Below are 17213 nucleotides of genomic sequence, written 5' to 3'. Positions count from 1 at the left end.
TGTATATATATATATATATATATATATACCGGTGTGTGTGTGTATATGTTTAGGCCTGTTCTAAAGTTGAAAAATGATATACTATATATCTGATTGACATTTATACCACTTAAATGGTGTCAATTAAAATCGTTTTCTCCAGATAGGGTAAATTGACGATTCCGAATCGGTGGCCGATTATCGGAGCATTCCTAATTATTATTGCAATTCTGGCATCCGGGACAATTTCATAGTGAACTAGATAAAGTTTCCACAAGGGCAGGTCAGGTTCTGGCCTCCTGGTGGAGGCCACAACCTATAATAGGCCAATGTGAAAAGGGTGCCATTTCTTCTTATGCCTTGGATAGCAATTGGATGATTTCAGGTATTTTGTTAAAAATAAAAGTTTTGCAAAAATCCACCTGTTGGTGGTGCTATAACGGGCCAATGTGAAAAGGGTGGGATATATTCCTCAGCCTAGTAGGAAAGTCTGTGAAAGATTTCACGTAAATTGCACGCTGCGCTCGTGATTTGAGGCTTTTTGTTCAAAAAGGGCCAATCCTGCAAACTTTGAAAGCCAATGTTAGCCAATTGGGATTGAATATAATATATATCGGACAAATCCGTCTTGAACACATAGAGATAGTGTGTAACGATTTGCGTAATCTTTGGACAGAATCTGGAGGACGGCGCTATAACAGTCCGTTCTTGAAAGTTTGGGGCAGAGGTTCATCGTTGGAAAATTTGGCACCGACCGGGTTAACGGTGCCAGAGATTAGCTGTTAATAGATGGACACACACACACACACACACACACACTCACACTCGCACTCGCACTCGCACGGACGGAGTGCAAAACATATTGGTGTTTTGTCTGGACTCGGGACACCCAGCTTGAAACCGGGATAATTCCGGCCAAACTGGGAAGTCTGGTCACCCTAGTCTTTCAGCAGCACAGAGGTGTAGATCTCTCTCGCTCTCTCTCTCCATGTGGGCTCTGCCGCTGACACAGCTGGACTGTGCAGTGTGTGTTTCCACTGTTCACAGAAGTTGACTGTTCATCAGTGTGGACACTCACATCATGATCCTTAAGTTATAGTTATCGTGATCGTTGTGAACAGACCTTTTGTTTAGAAGACATTTTACTAGTGGTGGTAAGAATGGTTATAAGACATGAGCCCCATTCTACAAATGCCTCCTAAATCAGCAGTTCTCAAACTTTCTTTTGTGTAAAGGACCCCAACATTTTACGGCAGACCCCCCCATCTCAAAATGTTTTATTTGATATAACGACCGAAAGAAGAAGCAGAAAATATCCCTCCTTTCAAAACAAATTGATTCAGAAGCGTTCGGTTGCATATCAGAAATATATTTTAGTCACATTCCATACAGTGTGTACATCATGCCACTGTGACCTGGCTTACAATGCAGGTATTGCAATTTTGTGAAAACAAACATAATATAAACATTAATTCAATGCATCATTTAGCCATATACTGTAGAATAGATCATGCAGCAGATTACACAATACATGCGGGATGCAAGATTGCATATTGAGACCACATGCTCCAACAAACACCCACAAAACCTTCCTTATGCTGGGGCAAAAATAGCCGATCTACAAGCTCTCAACGCACTGAAGCATTGAGCTTGTAATCTGCTATTTCCGTCGGAGATTTTAGTGTAGAGTGAAATACAAGAAGACCCAGTCGGCCCCGGTCAACTAAGCAAAACCATTTTCGGCGACTATAACTAAGAGTAAATATATGAACAAGTTTGTCAACACAATAACACATTAGGGAGGGACTAGTGGAGAAGAGATCCAATTCGTACTAAAAGGCATGTCATTTTATGTTTGGTTGCGCTCTGAAAATAGTAGAACTACTTGTAAGTGATCGGCTATTTTCATGCAACCAAGCCATTTCAGCCATTTCAACGCCATCAAGGCCTGCCAAAGTAATATTCTTGTCAAAATCGACTGTAGTGATTCGGAATTCGACAAGTTTGTCATGAATTCAAAGCTTCACGGGGTGTGTAATTGATAGAAAATATGTCATTCTTTGGGTGAACTGCCCCTTTAAACCTAATTATATTTAGATGACCGAGGTCCCCCAGGGGTCTGTACTAGGCCCATTACCTTTGTCCACCTCTACAGCAGATCTCTTTGCCGAATATCTACTACAAGCGTGTAGATCAAGTTCGGCTGTTTTCCAAATGTTCGCCCCCAGAATAGGGATGCTAGGGTTCATGTGGTTAATTATACTGTGTACCCTGCCTTGTTCAATTTTAATAAATGAATCCTGGAAGCTACCACCCATCTCCTGGATAATTAGTTTTTACTGTTGTAATATACTTTAGCTATCTTTTGAATATAATGGAAGACTGAGGCAGTGAGTGAGTTTGACTTCTTTTCCAGTTGTGCTCTTGAGCTTTGGTCTACCTGTAGTGCACATCATCAACAACTAGAGTTGGCATCTGGAACCGGAGGAATCAGTTCCATCACATTTTGGAGACGTTTTCCACGAACCGTGTTTTATCCCACTGTCCGATAAGAGCCGGTGTGTGGACTTCACGTCTGCGATACAATTACAATTACCGGTGGTTCTCAAACCTTTTAATTTCAAGGACCACCATTACTCAGAGTGTACAAATGGAACCAAATGGACCCTTATGGGTCCATTTGTACACTTTCAAGGGTTACAGACCTGTAAGTGTCCATTATAGGAATCGTTAAAGGGAAGGGAAGGAATCAGACCGCTAAGAAACCATCCCAACCCTATCAACAACATGAATCACTCTAATGACCTCCACCTGGCCTGTTCAATCCGTCTAGCACTTATACTCTAAGGTCTAGCACCATAGAACACACTACTAACACCGTTTCATTCTTCTATTAGCTTCAATCCGTCTAGCACCATAGAACACACTACTAACACCGTTTCATTCTTCTATTAGCTTCAATCCGTCTAGCACCATAGAACACACTACTAACACTGTTTCATTCTTATAGCTGCATTATAAAGGACCATACCACTGTCCCTAAAATGTCCACTATCAATATCAAACTTTGAAATCCTTCCCAATTTCCCCTAAGGTTGCTTTAGATTTTTTTTAGATGCTTTTGGAGATGTCCTGTTTGTATGTCCATATTCAATAAGCAGAATGTAATTTTGTTTACAATTATTTTATTCAAACCCACACTGTATTGTTAAAAGCCTCTAAAATGTCAAATGTGTGTTTGAAATTAAGCATTTGTGTATTGATATCACTGTGCAACTTTTAAATAGTAATTTCATATAAAAATAAATGGCATAGTGGTTTTGTTTTACTCATGGAGTGTTTTCCCAACACCGTTTCAACATGAATGACATTTAAAAATGTGCTTTGAGATGTACACCTTTGCCTTTTTTGGTCTCTTTCTATTTTAAAACGGGGGAAATTATTTTGCTCTATTCTGATTAATCATTGTGTGTGTTCAGTATCAGGGGTCTCCCCAGCTGTTTTATACAATACGTTTTCAGGTGGGTTTCATCTAGTCCGGAGGACTAGATGAAATACTACTGTTGAAGGAAGAAATTTCAGTTTGATAGTGTTCCAGATACAAATTTCACTTGTTTATTCTGTATCCTGTATGATTGACTAAAGACCTGGAGAGACGGGGGAGACCTCTGTTACGCTACACGGCAATAATTACTATCACAATACAGAGCTATTTAACACATGGGAAAGAAATGTAATCAAAATTAGACCGGTATGGTCCTTTAAGGAATGTGCAATAATCACTCGTAACACCACCACCCCATTCTACTAGAAGTGCACCAAGCATGTAGTCAGACACTGACCAACAATACGCTGTAGTCCATTCCACTTCAACAGTTTAAAAGTCCCAAAATACTTAGGCTCAGAGTCCAGTCTTCATTACTGTGGAGCCCAACACCAGGTCTTGCACGACCTAACTGTGCATCACTGTCGGCCAGAAACCTCATATCTCCATGTTTCAACTTTTCATGTTTTGTTTTGTAAATTAGTGTCTTACTTAAAACTCGGCAATTTACAAGCTTTCGACGCGTTGCACTGTGACACATCATGAGCCTGGAGATCTGCTATTTTTGCTATATCTTTTTCTTTTTTAAACAAAAAATAATAGTGAAAGTGGGTTTGTAATTGAACCAATGAAAAGTATTAACAAGAGCTTGATCCATTGGAAAACTGTTTCCATTTCCTGAAATGTAACTGTTTTGGTCAAGCACGGCTTCCACTCGACGGCCGCGACTGCCCGTTAGAGAACTGGTGTAATAAATAATATACCGGTCCTCTTTTCTTCATCGTCTGCGACCCTTTGCCGGTCAGAACTTCTTGCTTTTCCGGCTTTTGGATCCCGACTCACCCAGTTCATAAACACCCTGGTAGTGATGCTGGTAAACAACCTGGCTATCCACCACTAATAAAAGGGCCACAGGTTCTCTCAGCACAGCCATGTGTGAGCTCTTCAGTGCCCCCTGCTGCTCACTTCTATGAGCTGCTGCTGAGTCTCCGTCGGATGAGAGAGGCGGGCTTGGTTTCACTGTCCTCCAGGTCACTCTCACATTGTCTCTGATACATTTTTTTTAAAAACAAGAAAACATGAGATCAGTCAGTGTATGAGTCAACTCCATGGGTCCCAGTCATTTCAAAGTTGTGGGGAAATGATCTTTGTACAGACTGCACACGCAAGGTGTGACATGGCAGGTGAATAGGGAACAAAAGTTAACTAATAGCTATCACAATGAAACTGCTCCAGTTGATTCTTTATATTAAAACTAAGATTTATTGTATTACAAGTTTTCTGAAATTATATGTTTCAATATGCAAATTAGGCATATGCACTAATTTGCATACATTTCGGGACGATAAATCTGAAGATCGGATAAAGCCAGGTTCAAAATTATTGATTTATTTTGTTGACATATTGGAGACAAAGAAAATTAGGGGATTTTTGTTATCTCTAATTATCACTAATTATCACAATTTTTGGCATGTTTTTAGGTATAAAGGTATAGGTGTAAATCAGGCTGTGAATGATATCTCAACAAACCCCTCTATAAATTCGCTTGGACAAACCAGTTCTTGTGCCGATTTGGCGTATGCTGCAGCCTTCATTTTATACATTTCAAACACAAGAATGTTTTATCAGTGAGAGAGATTGTCTTACCTCATCATCGGCATCTTCACAGCTTTTACCCAGCAACTTCAACCGACGCAGACGATTACACACCCACACCATGTTATAGGACATCTGTAATCATACAGAAATGCAGCATTATCATCATAAAATCCACACCATGATATAGGACAGCTGAAGTACAGCATTATTATTATTAAACCCACACCATTGTTATAAGACATATCATTTTCATCTCCATCTATTTTCTAAATTGTTAACCCACGATTTTGCAACCCATTTTTTCACCCAGTGTCAATTATCTAATGTAATCCTAGGCGCTACACTTCCTGCCAACCTAGGGGGGCAGCTCCTTTTCACCTGACAGAGGGTTAAACAGGCCGGACGTAGCGTGTCGAAGAAACACGTTATTCCGGCCAGTTCCTTCCACCTCCATCAGGCGCCCTGGCTGGCCTGATACCTCCCCCTGGCCAGCCAGGGGGAGGTATAGTTTAGAGACCAGGATAACTGCATGATTTTTGTGAGGGTACCTACCTACTACCTACCCTAGGGGACACGGGGAGAACATGCAAACTCCACACAGAAAGTCCCTTTCGCCAATACAATACTACTTTTGAAAACATTTTGTGAGGCTGCATGTGAGTTTGTAATTTTCACAATTATTGTTTGTGGATTTCTGAACTTTTCAACACAGCATTGCATCAATATCAAAAAAATTAATGTGCTTTAGAATTAGTACTTTGAATACTTGCCCAATTGGCCTGAATATAAAACGTTTTTTTTTTTTTCAATGGAAATATCCTATAATCCTAAAAATCGGGGTCGTATTCTAATCGGGGACTAGACTATTTGACATTCAATGTTATTTTTCCACAAATGAGTCTTGGAAAAAATGGGGCTTGTCTTCTAATCAGAGACGTCTGATTCGGGACAATACGGGTAAGTATTTTTAAAAGCTTGTACTTTAAAACAGACCCTTTTAACCCATTCTGACCGGGCACCCATTTTGGTGTTGGCATCATGTTATGCTTTAGCTATTGAAAAATAGCAGATCTACAAGCTCATATCGCGCCACCGAGTGGCGCGATACGAGCTTGTAGGTCTGCTATTTTTGAAAAATCGAAGAACGACTGCCATTTTTAGAATCTGATCTCAGGTCAGAATGGGTTAATCAGACCAGTGTGTGTCCAGTGGAAACCTCGTATGAATCTGATCTCAGGTCAGAATGGGTTAAAAGCGAGTAACACTTTAACCCAAGTAGCTACAAATTTGACAGAGCAACTAATGGAGTAATATTAGACCAGGAATATCTATACTTGGACTCAAATACTGGAGTTGAATACTTTGTCCACCACTGGTAGTTTTCGAGCAAGACACTATGAGGCACCCTCTTAGTTTACGGCAGTGGTTCTCAACCTGTGGGCCAGCCAAATTACAGTGAAATTACAATTTAAGGACTTTTAAGACCCTTTTAAGAAAAAAATAGTATTACTGCATCAAAGGTAATTAACAAACTATACAAATTGTCAAATATTGGCCAAATTGTCATAATATAAGAAAGAGGCAAAAATTACAAGCTCACAACACTCTATTTTCACATTGTATTTATTTATGGAACTTAGTCAGATAAAATGTAATGCCTCAACACCTACAATTCCAAGTGCTTATCAGGGTCGGGGAATCCCCAGTTCAAATATGATTATTTTGGAGGTTGGGGCCTGGCTAGGTTGAGAACCACTGGTTTAGGGGGCCCAGAAACCTTGGGCCAGCACTGTAAAACGATACTGTACATCTGCCCAGTGTGGAGGAAAAAAACATTTTTTTTTTTTTTTAAAACAAGTGCATTAGAAAGGCTGGACTTGGTGTAATGCTACATAAGGCCAGCAGGTGGCACCAGAGTAACAGTTAGTTTTCATAGTGAGTCGGTATTGTTTCATAATACAAGTCTGTACCCTGTAGTTTGAACTGAAGTGACTGACTTCAGAATTACTCAGCACTTTCTCTATGGTTGTCAAATTATTTAACATTACTCAGCACTTTCTCCATGTTTGTCGCATAAAACATTACTCGGCACGTTATCAATTCATCATATTAATTAATAATAATAATAATTTCCTACATGCTCCTTCTGCTCAATCGAGCTGATCGCTGCCCACAAGGGGTCTTGCTCAAAGACACTTCGACCAGTTATATAATGTACGTGAGACCAATGTATGACTAATCACAGTAGCCCAACCAGGGCAGTCACAACATCTCGGAGGGAACACAAACAGCCAACATGCATCCTTATCCCTCCCACTGGAATCTCTGAATGGCGTCATATTGTAGTTTTGGACTATCCTCATATTCAATTTCATGCTGGCGTTGAGCCGTTGACTGATTGCCGCTTCACCTCCCAAAGTATGAACACCAGCATCATCAATTTCATTTTTTATACAATTTCATTTTCATTCAATTGAATTCTGCGACAGGGAGGGTTTACCAGGCTAGTTTTGGACCAGCTGAACCGAAACGGTTCAAGATAATAAGACCTTGTTAGTTTGTTCTCAGGAGTACGACCGACACTCACCTTCCATTTGCGTCGGGCGTTGAACTTCTTGAAGCTCTTCATGTTGATGGAGGAGCGGTTTCTTTTGTCCGTTTGCTGCCGCGTGATTGGCTGAAAGAGAGCACCTCCTCGCGTCAGTATTCAAACACAGACACCGTTCGACATTATTGCTGCATTGTTTTAGTTAGACCTATGTGCAGTCAGAGGCTGACATAACAATTGGCAGTTGTGGTATATCCATTATTTTATTATGAATACTGTTATATTGTTACATCTCAGAGACAAAATGTTGTACTTTGTACTCCACTTGAATTTATTGACAGCTTTAGTTACTTTACATATTTAGATTATTAATACAAATCGTAGTGATACATGATGGTGTATGAGTTTGGTTGTGCTACACAGCAGCACATAAAGTCGTTAAAGTCAGTCCCACCTTGCAGATGCAACAATAAAGTGATTATACTAAATAGTAACTGCATAATGTTACTAGTACTGCATAATGAATACTTTTACTTTGGTATTGTAATTACAGTACATCTTGATGACAATACCTTTCCACTTTTACTCTAGTGAAGTTTTGAATACAGGATTTTTACTCGTAACGGAGTACTCTGTTGCAATGCTACTTTTAAGAGGGAAGAAAAATCTGAGTACATCTTCCACCACTGACAACTGGGAGGAAAATGCAATTTGAACAGAGTGTTACATTAGCATTTCACTGAGTCACAGCCCTGTGCAGCTCCTTGTAGGTGGAATGGAAAATATGTAAATAACGGTCTGCAAAATGTACTGGACCTGTGCTCATTTGCATGGTGGAGATGTTGTTGGTCATGGGGTGGGCAGTGTGTGTGTGTGCGTGTGCGTGCGCGCAACTAAAGTGAACGAAGAGCAACACATTGGACAATTGACGTCACTCCTGTATGTTATGCAAGACTCACCTTGATCCAGGGATGACTGAGACTTTCCTCTGCAGTCATTCTTTCACTGCGAGACAGACAGACAGACAGACAGACAGACACAATTAGATAGAATCTATTAGAATCTACTTTATTTATCTATGGAAAAATATATTTTTTGTTATTTACTTGTTTGATTGTGAATTAAATGTCTTTCAAATGTTGCAAATTCTTGTACTTAGGCTATTTTTGCGGTGCTACATACTTTGCTGTGCTACAACTTTAATCCATGTGAATGTCAACCCTCCTCCCAAAGGAGAGGACTCTGAATAACCCTATGGGGTTCTTTCTTTCTTTCCTTCCTTCCTTCCTTCCTCCACTTCGTAGACTTAGACTGTACTTTTCACATTTAATTGGGCAAATAAACAAAACAAAAGTTTGAGGCTGCATCTCCCTTTGTCGCTGTCAGCCAAACCACCAGACTGTGTGTGTGTGTGTGTGTGTCTGTCTGGATACAAATTCAACTCCCATGGGCCCCACACACAAGATGCTAATGAAGAGCTGATGCCTGCCACACACTGTATTCTGAGTGTCGCCCACTGTGTGCTTGATAACAGCTCACTGCTTTATCATCATCATCACAGTGACACAGTCATACCAGCCAGATTATTTGCATTAGGTTAAATATTTTATTCTAAAAGCCAGGGGACATTCAGCTGTCAGATCTATCCAGGATCAAAATGGAGCGGTACAGATAGCCTGGCAGCCCCTGAAAGGTGACGTGTCTATTTTAGAACAACGGCAGCTATGATTACTTCTAACGCGACAAACGACGGGACCGCGATGGGCCGTCAAAAACATAATTTGGTTAGAATTGGAAGCATTGATTTACTGTAGATCAAGAGTTATTCACGTTTTAATATTTTCGATCTCATCCACTATAATGGAGGTGGACCACTTTGGATGACATCCTAACCGGAAATGACATTGAATGTTGCCCAACAGGCACTCCCAGCCTGTAGGAGCAGTGTGCTCGGTTATGAAATGATTAATGTTCAGTTTTTTTATTAATCTCCGTCCTGGGTGCTGAGCGTAACGATTTGATAGGACGGAGACCTCAGTTTATGCCGTTCAGGGTGTTAACTAGGGGTTAAAGTGGTTTTAATTGATTTAGCTGGGAACCCCCTGGAACTCATTCAAGGACCCCCGGGGGTCCCCGGTCCCCACTTTGAGAACCATTGGCTTAGCAGCCAGTATATGTGTGTGTGTGGGGTGATGTTTGAACAAACAAAGGCCTGTTTTGAGATCCTTGACATTTCACAAGCCTTGAAGCCTTCATACTGTATCGTCCCGGGGTGTGTGCGCCAATTTGGCATGGGAAGAGCTCCCAGCATGCCTCGGGTGCACGCCCACACTCACTGTTTCACGGATGTGTTAGCCGTGGTTGTTATTGGAGTTAGAGAGTGGTTTGGGATGTTTGCTGTTGTAGCTGTCAGTCATTTTAATATTGCCGTTGCCGGGTGTAAACCTTGTATGTCCAAGACTGTTACTTTTCAGGAAATGAAAAAAAAGAGAACTCGTCCAATTGATCCGTTATTATTTAGTCACAAGCTCTTTTTAATACTTTGGTTCAACATTTCCAAAACCCACAGACACACTTAACCACTTCCACTTTCTTAATGTTTTTTTAGCAAAAGTAGCAGATCTACAAGCTCACAATGCATTGCATGGTGATGCGTTGTGAGCTAATCGATCCATGTGCTCTATAACCACTACACTAGGGCGGCCCTATTGCAGACAGTGAGCGGGAAAAGGCGATAAAAGTTTGAAATCTGGAGATACTAGGTTTCTGGCCCGACAACGGCGATATGTGTTTCATGTGGATGGGTTTGATTGTGAAACCATGGCGATAGGAGTGGTGGTTGTGGTTGTTATGGGATTGAGCTTAGTTGGAGCCGCTTTAACCCATTCTGAACGGGAACCCGTTTTGGTGTCAGCATCATGTTATGCTTTAGCTATTGAAAAATAGCAGACCTACAAGCTCGTAGCGCGCCACCGAGTGGCGCGCTACGAGCTTGTAGGTCTGCTATTTTTGAAAAATCGAAGAACGACTGACATTTTCAGAATCTGATCTCAGGTCAGAATGGGTTCATCAGACCAGTGTGTGTCCAGTGGAAACCTCGTATGAATCTGATCTCAGGTCAGAATGGGTTAATTAGGAAAGCTGCAATAAAGCAGTTGCAACATTAAAGTGATGAACACATTAATGTGTTACTAATTACAATCCAGTTGTGAAATGGACCATTATATTATAAATGAAGTATATTTTGATTAAAATGCTTTTGTACTTAAAGGGACACTTCACCCTTTTTGCAAAAAAATATATGTCAATGACGTTTAGAAGCTTTAGAACACTTTCCTGGGGGTCTTTATGTGTGTAATATGTGGTTTTAGATATTTTAGATTGTAGCAGTGAGCCTGTTGTCTCTGATGTCATGGACACTGGGCTCACTTCCTTCCTGGACTACATGTTGTCTCAGTAAGACAGCTCTCCCCCCTATCCACAAGGAGGAGCAGTGCACCAAATAATTATGGGAATTGTAGTCCAGGAAGGTAGTGAGACCAGTGTCCATGACATCAGAGACAACAGGCTCACTGCTACAATCTAAAATATCTAAAACTAGAGATGCACCGATCGATCGGCCTCCCGATCGATCGGGCCCGATCACGTCATTTTCAAAAGATCGGGATCGGGAAAAAAATATCGGGAAAAAATTATTTATTAAATATTTTTTTATTTTATTTTATTAAATCTTTTCTTAATTGTATTTAACGTTACAGAAGAAACGTGACCATCTATAAGTCTTAAAGTCATCCTCCCGAGTCTTTAGTTTTGTTTTTTAATACAGATTGGTTCATAATTAATAACAACAAAACATCCTCCTCTCGAAGCAGCCTCTTGCTGCTGCTCCTAGGAAAACTTAGCGCACGACAGTGACGTTGGCCCTAAACAGCAGATCTGCAAGCTCACAAAGAGTTGCTTTCGCAACGCGCTGTGATCTTGTAGATTTGCTACGAATGGCGACGTTCTTGCGTAACTTGCGTAACTTGTAACTTGCGTGGCTAGTAGGCTAATAGCAGAAAGCTAACGACAACAAGCGGCAGCGGCTGCACTGAAACAACCGACGCTTAAAGCGACTTTTAAAAAGAAGGAACCACAGAGAGAGAGAGATGATGAGGAGAATCCAGCCCTCGCAAAGACCACTCGGTGGAATAATTATTGATCGTCATACACAGAGACACACACAGCGGAGTAACCTCGAATCAACAGGCTTCTAAGCACCGTCTTGTTCAGATCTGCTTCTGCATCTGCACTCGCTGTTTGAGTGCTAAAAAGGGAGAGAGAGAGCAAAAACAACTCGTTGTTGTTGCTCTGTCCACCCGGAGCAGGAGAAAAATATTCCGTCTGAAAAGTCCCAACAAAATACTCTATGTCCAATCCATGACTGTAGATAGAAACCCTTCTTCTAATAATATAAGCATAATATCTCATGCAGAGATCTTTATTGTAAACTTTTGTAAATGTTTCTGTGCCACGGAATCCCTCCTCTCCCCAGGGAGCTCTCCTCTCCTCCCTGCATGTGCTGCGACTCTGCACCACGTGTGAGCGCATAGGTGCATTATTTTTCCCTTGAACATAATGATGAGGCACATTAAAATAGCAATATAAGGTTTTTTTCCCCCCTTTAAATAATGAAAAGGCAGAAATGTCTAATAAAATAATATATGCTAAAAAAAGAATAAAAGATAATGCTATAAATAAACTTTTTGAGTGGTGCAAGCCAGTCCCTTGGACTGGGTATGAGCATGAAAACAGCATGGTTGTTTTTCACCACCTGTGTGCAACCTAGCACACGCACACAAACACATGCCCATATTAACTGTATATGATGATTTCGTGTGTGCCAGTACAGTACAGTAGAGGGTACAGTAGAGGGACCGGCACACAGTAACTCTGTCATTTCTCAACCGTTTCGGACACGGGGCGGCAGTTCGGAACCGTTTTAGTCCCTTTTTTTTCTTACTGCATTGCCAAAATGTATCTGATTGGGAAGAATTATCGGAAATGATCGGAATTGTATCGGGAGCAAAAAAAAGTGATCGGATCGGGAAATATCGGGATCGGCAGATACTCAAACTCAAATGATCGGGATCGGATCGGGAGCAAAAAAACGTGATCGGTGCATCTCTGTCTAAAACCACATATTACACACATAAATACCCCCAGAAAAGTGATCTAAAGCTTCTAAACGTCATTAACATATATTTTGTGGGTGAAGTGTCCCTTTAAGTTCAAGCTGATTTTGAATACAGGACTTTTACTCGTTACAGTGGTGGTAAAGTGTCTGCCCACCATCGTGGGGGTTGTGGGTTCGAATTAGGGATGTCCCGATTTTTCGTTTTTCGTTCCCGAACCCGATACCACAATTTCTGTGTTAGCCGATACCGATACCGAGTACCGATACCAGTGTTGTGATGTCGTGTTGTGTTTATACAGTAGCTACCTCGCTATATATCTCGTGTTGTGCAAACTCCACATGCCCCAACATTTTATTTACCTGCCATAGTGTCAACCCCTTACCCCTGTGTCAGATCAGTGGTTAGACTGGCATATTCACCGATACCGATATGACCCGATATGACAAAAAAGGACCAATACAGCATCGGGACATCTCTAGTTGGAATCAAACGTGGTGCATCCGCCTTGTCGAGGGTCTATAGTCTATAGTATAGATGTTCGTATCGAGTCTATACAAACATACCCATGTTTGAGGGAGGGAAACCAGGGCGGGAAGGGTGATATTTGTCACTGCATGTACTCTTTTTGGCTGGAGCGGCACCTGTCAGCAGGGAGTGTTGAGCGGGAGGTGTGTAATGAATTGGCATAACAACTAAATTGGGGATAATTATGGGTAAAGAAAACAAAGCGCTGCTCAACAAAAATAACTTGCACTAAAAGAACACATCTCGCCATAAAATCTGGCTTCTGGCTCACCTCGGGTCTTTGACCAGCAGTTTCTGGATGAAATCTATGGCCATGTCGCTGGTCAGACCAAAGTAGTGTTTGGGAAACTCGTACTTCATGGCGATGATGTTTCTGAGCGTCTCCTCGTCTGTATCATCTTGGAACGGTGACAGTCCACTGAGACTGAGGACACACACACACACACACACACACCGAAGTACCCAGAACGTCATTATGATTGTGTTAATAACATACTGTAAGTGGTTGAGCTACAGCATCAGTGGCTGAATCATAAACACTTCCAGCCCGGCATCCCTATTTTGGTCATGACATGTGAAAACATTTAGACATTTTCAGAAACATTCACAACACCACCATGACACTGGGAGGTACAATTCTCACAGCCCTGGGCTCCTGTCTCCCTGTTTTCTTGCATTTCTTTAGTTATAGTTAGGGCTTAACGTTACAGTTGTGTGTTCCTTTCATTTGTAATGAGTGACATGCAGCCGTTTCATGTATTCCATAGTTTAAATACAGGCGCCTGCCGTGACCTACTAGTCCTGTCATTAGCAAATTTCCATTCAGTCCCCCAGCCTATCCCTGTGTTGATTGTCAGTAGTGTTCACCTGTGTCTGGTTATCCTGTGTGTGTATATAAACCCACAGTTCCTTGTGCTCCTTGACAGTTCTTAGATTATCACGGTGCTCTGTTTGTCTACTAGTTTACTACTGTAGTGCTCTAGTAGTATAGTATATACCAAGAGTTCTCTAACTCCTCGTGCTCCTTATGTTGGTCATTACATTCTTGAGCATTGCTCTGCCTCAGCCACTATGCCTCTGGGTCGACCATGTCCTGCCTTGCATAGTGACAAGATTTTATAGTTTGATACGTGGTAGCCTGGAAATGACTTATTTACAAGATCACAAGGCGTTACAATGAGCTTGTAGGCTGTTTTCGGAACATAAATCTGGTTTAAGTCTACCCTGAAACTACTACTAAATACTGCTGTTTAAACCCGAACCCTGGCATGCATACAGAGTATTATATATGAGGCTAAATCCACCCCAGGCACAACACATCTGTTGTGCGACTTGTGTACAAAATGTCAACCATTTTGTTTAAACAGGAAATATAAGGGGAACATTAAACGTTAAAGCAAACTTTGGCAACTTACAGTATGTATGTGATCACTCCAGTACTCCTGGAAAGATAAAACGTTATTTAACTTCAGAAGATATGAGACAATAAACTTGATTGATGACAAGCACACAATTCAACATAAAACATGCACACGCGTCACACGTGCATGCACGCATACCCAGAGGAGCAAATCCAAAATATAAAAAAAGGTACTTTTATTGGATACAAAGATGAATGATATTCTCCAGCATTAGCCAATTTGATAATAGATGGGAAGTCAAAATGAAGTAAAAAAAGTGAAATCTAGGTCAGTGTGTCTGTATTTGTTACTCTTTCACCAATTACAGATTATAATTCAGATGTATTGTGGTGTCTGTCACTGTCGGTAACATTACATCATTTGGGATTCACCCTGCAGTGTCTACTGAGCATAAAGCATGTGTTCAGACTCAGAGCAGAGCAGGTCCTCACATGTCAGGGAAACAGCCTGAAGCAACACTCTGTCCCAGTGGAATTGACATCTGTTGAGCATTTAGCAACAGGCCGTTTCCAACTGTTCCTCCCCTCTGGAATGCACACTGTAGTGCAGCGTAGTGATTCGCAAACATTTTCATGTGAAGGATCGCCACATTGATGTGTGGCCACAGACCCCCATGATATGAAAATATGGGGGTCCCATATGAAAATCTTTTGTGACATTTTTCTTAAAATGTTTCACAAATACTCTCAAACATTCTCAAATGTTGTCAATCTTCTTATTTTTTTAATTAGCCCATCTACAAGCTCACAAAGCATTGTGCGAGAGGTTAAAGTGATTATTAACCCCTTTTGTTGGGGGCCCCCTTGATCCCTCTTTAGTGTGGTGTAGTGTAGTCTATACTGTACTGTACTGTACAGTATAGTGTAGTGTACTAGTTAATGAAATTGCTGATATTGTGTACAGTTTGAGTATTGAGTGGAACACACTTACCACATGTCTACTGCTACACTAAGAGGTTCATAGTTGATCACCTCGGGAGCTGAGAGAGAGAGGGAGAGTGAGAGAGATTACTTTAAAAGCAACAGCACTATCTTTGAAAAGTCCCTTTACTGGGTTCACAACTTCACACTCCCTTTACTGGAGTGTTCATTAAGTACACTTTCAGAATTGAACTAACACGTGGGCATAGTTTGTGTTAGAACAGGTAGAGGTGAATGACAAGCCATCAGGCAGCCTAATTAAACTTCGCTAGGCTTTGCTTGGCTAGTACCATACACTGTACTTCTAGGCAACAGTCTTTGTGTTCTGTACCAGGCGGGATGATTGTGTAGGGTGCATACAGTGTGTCTGTATATACCTCTCTTAATATTTGTTTATCTGTAACTTTGACTGCTGTGCTCTCTGCCGCCTGAATTTCCCCCAAGGGATCAGTAATAAAGGCATCTGTATAACAAACCATTCCCCATCGCATCTATACAAGTTACAGGACAATAAGGTATTTGTTGGCTTCTAGTTTAGGGTGGCAAATGTTTACTTTTAGCTGAAGAGCAATGGGTTCAGAAGTTTAACACACAGCAGTGGAATCACTACAGCTGGTGTGGTTTTAAGTGATATTTCAGAATAAGTTGTTTTCTGTGAGAGCTGGGGAGACCTCGGTTACTGAAGAAACATCCTCCTATACCTATAGCAATGATTAATAGCACAACATGGAGCCAAAATATTTCCCTTAGGCCTACAACACTCTGGCGCCTGGCATTTTTCTTGACCATTTTGTTATCTGCATGTCCTTTCCAGTCTTATCCAAATAACAGGAAAGGGAGGTGTAACATTCATGTGTGCTGTTTAATCACGGCTGTCATCCAACTGGCACCTTGTCAGTGGACTCCATAGACTAGCGGCGCCGCCCCCTTTCATGACGACGCCAGGCCCAGGAAATTAATCCCAATGCATGTTTCCCATAGACATTTCATAAAGTAGTTATTTAAAGACCTTTTTAAGCGTCGTACGAAGCCAACTCGAGTCGTGACAAATCATTTTCATCTTTGTAAAATAATTACAAAGAAGAAAAACAACAAAAAAATTGTTGTAACCTGCCGTTTTTTTCTCATTTCCAAATATTTGTTTGGCCCAAAACATTGTGTTTATTGTCATGATTTGTCACGACAAGAGTTGGCTTTGTCCACGGCGTAAACGTCTTTAAATAAATACTTTCTGAAAAGTATATGAGGAAAATGAACGGGATTTATTCTCCGGGTCTCTCTCGAGGGGGCGGGACTGCGACACTCTATATTACGCCCCCTCCTATTTGCGCTATACCACCATCTAATGCGGCGTCGGAATTAGAGCGGATCACAAATGGCCGATCTAAGCTCATGACGTGTCACATCCAGGTTGAACATCTACTACTTTCGGCATGCATGCACGTCGTGTGACGGCATATTTATCAAGCATGCATTTGTGTTTAATAGACTTCAATAACC

General features: G+C 41.2%; 1 protein-coding gene across 3 annotated transcripts in view; it reads right to left on the bottom strand.

Annotated features, from left to right (window-relative positions):
• Positions 1-1332: 1332 nt before the first annotated feature.
• The window catches only part of LOC308332309 (death-associated protein kinase 2), a 31666-nt gene continuing 15785 nt past the window's right edge, over positions 1333-17213 (bottom strand). For all 3 annotated transcript variants that reach the window (XM_080788138.1, XM_080788136.1, XM_080788137.1), the window contains exons 6-12: positions 15724-15772; positions 14788-14814; positions 13644-13796; positions 8630-8675; positions 7710-7799; positions 5171-5254; positions 1333-4572 (exon numbers count right to left, since the gene is read on the bottom strand). In XM_080788138.1, coding sequence (XP_080644264.1) covers positions 4492-4572; positions 5171-5254; positions 7710-7799; positions 8630-8675; positions 13644-13796; positions 14788-14814; positions 15724-15772 — 530 coding nt within the window. In that variant the 3' untranslated portion in view covers positions 1333-4491. The remainder of the gene's footprint in view (positions 4573-5170; positions 5255-7709; positions 7800-8629; positions 8676-13643; positions 13797-14787; positions 14815-15723; positions 15773-17213) is intronic.

Source organism: Protomyctophum bolini, assembly GCF_963924005.1.
Source record: "Protomyctophum bolini genome assembly, chromosome: 17".
Lineage (NCBI taxonomy): Eukaryota > Metazoa > Chordata > Actinopteri > Myctophiformes > Myctophidae > Protomyctophum > Protomyctophum bolini.
Note: the sequence above shows the minus strand (reverse complement) of the source record. Positions and strands in the feature narration are given on the sequence as shown.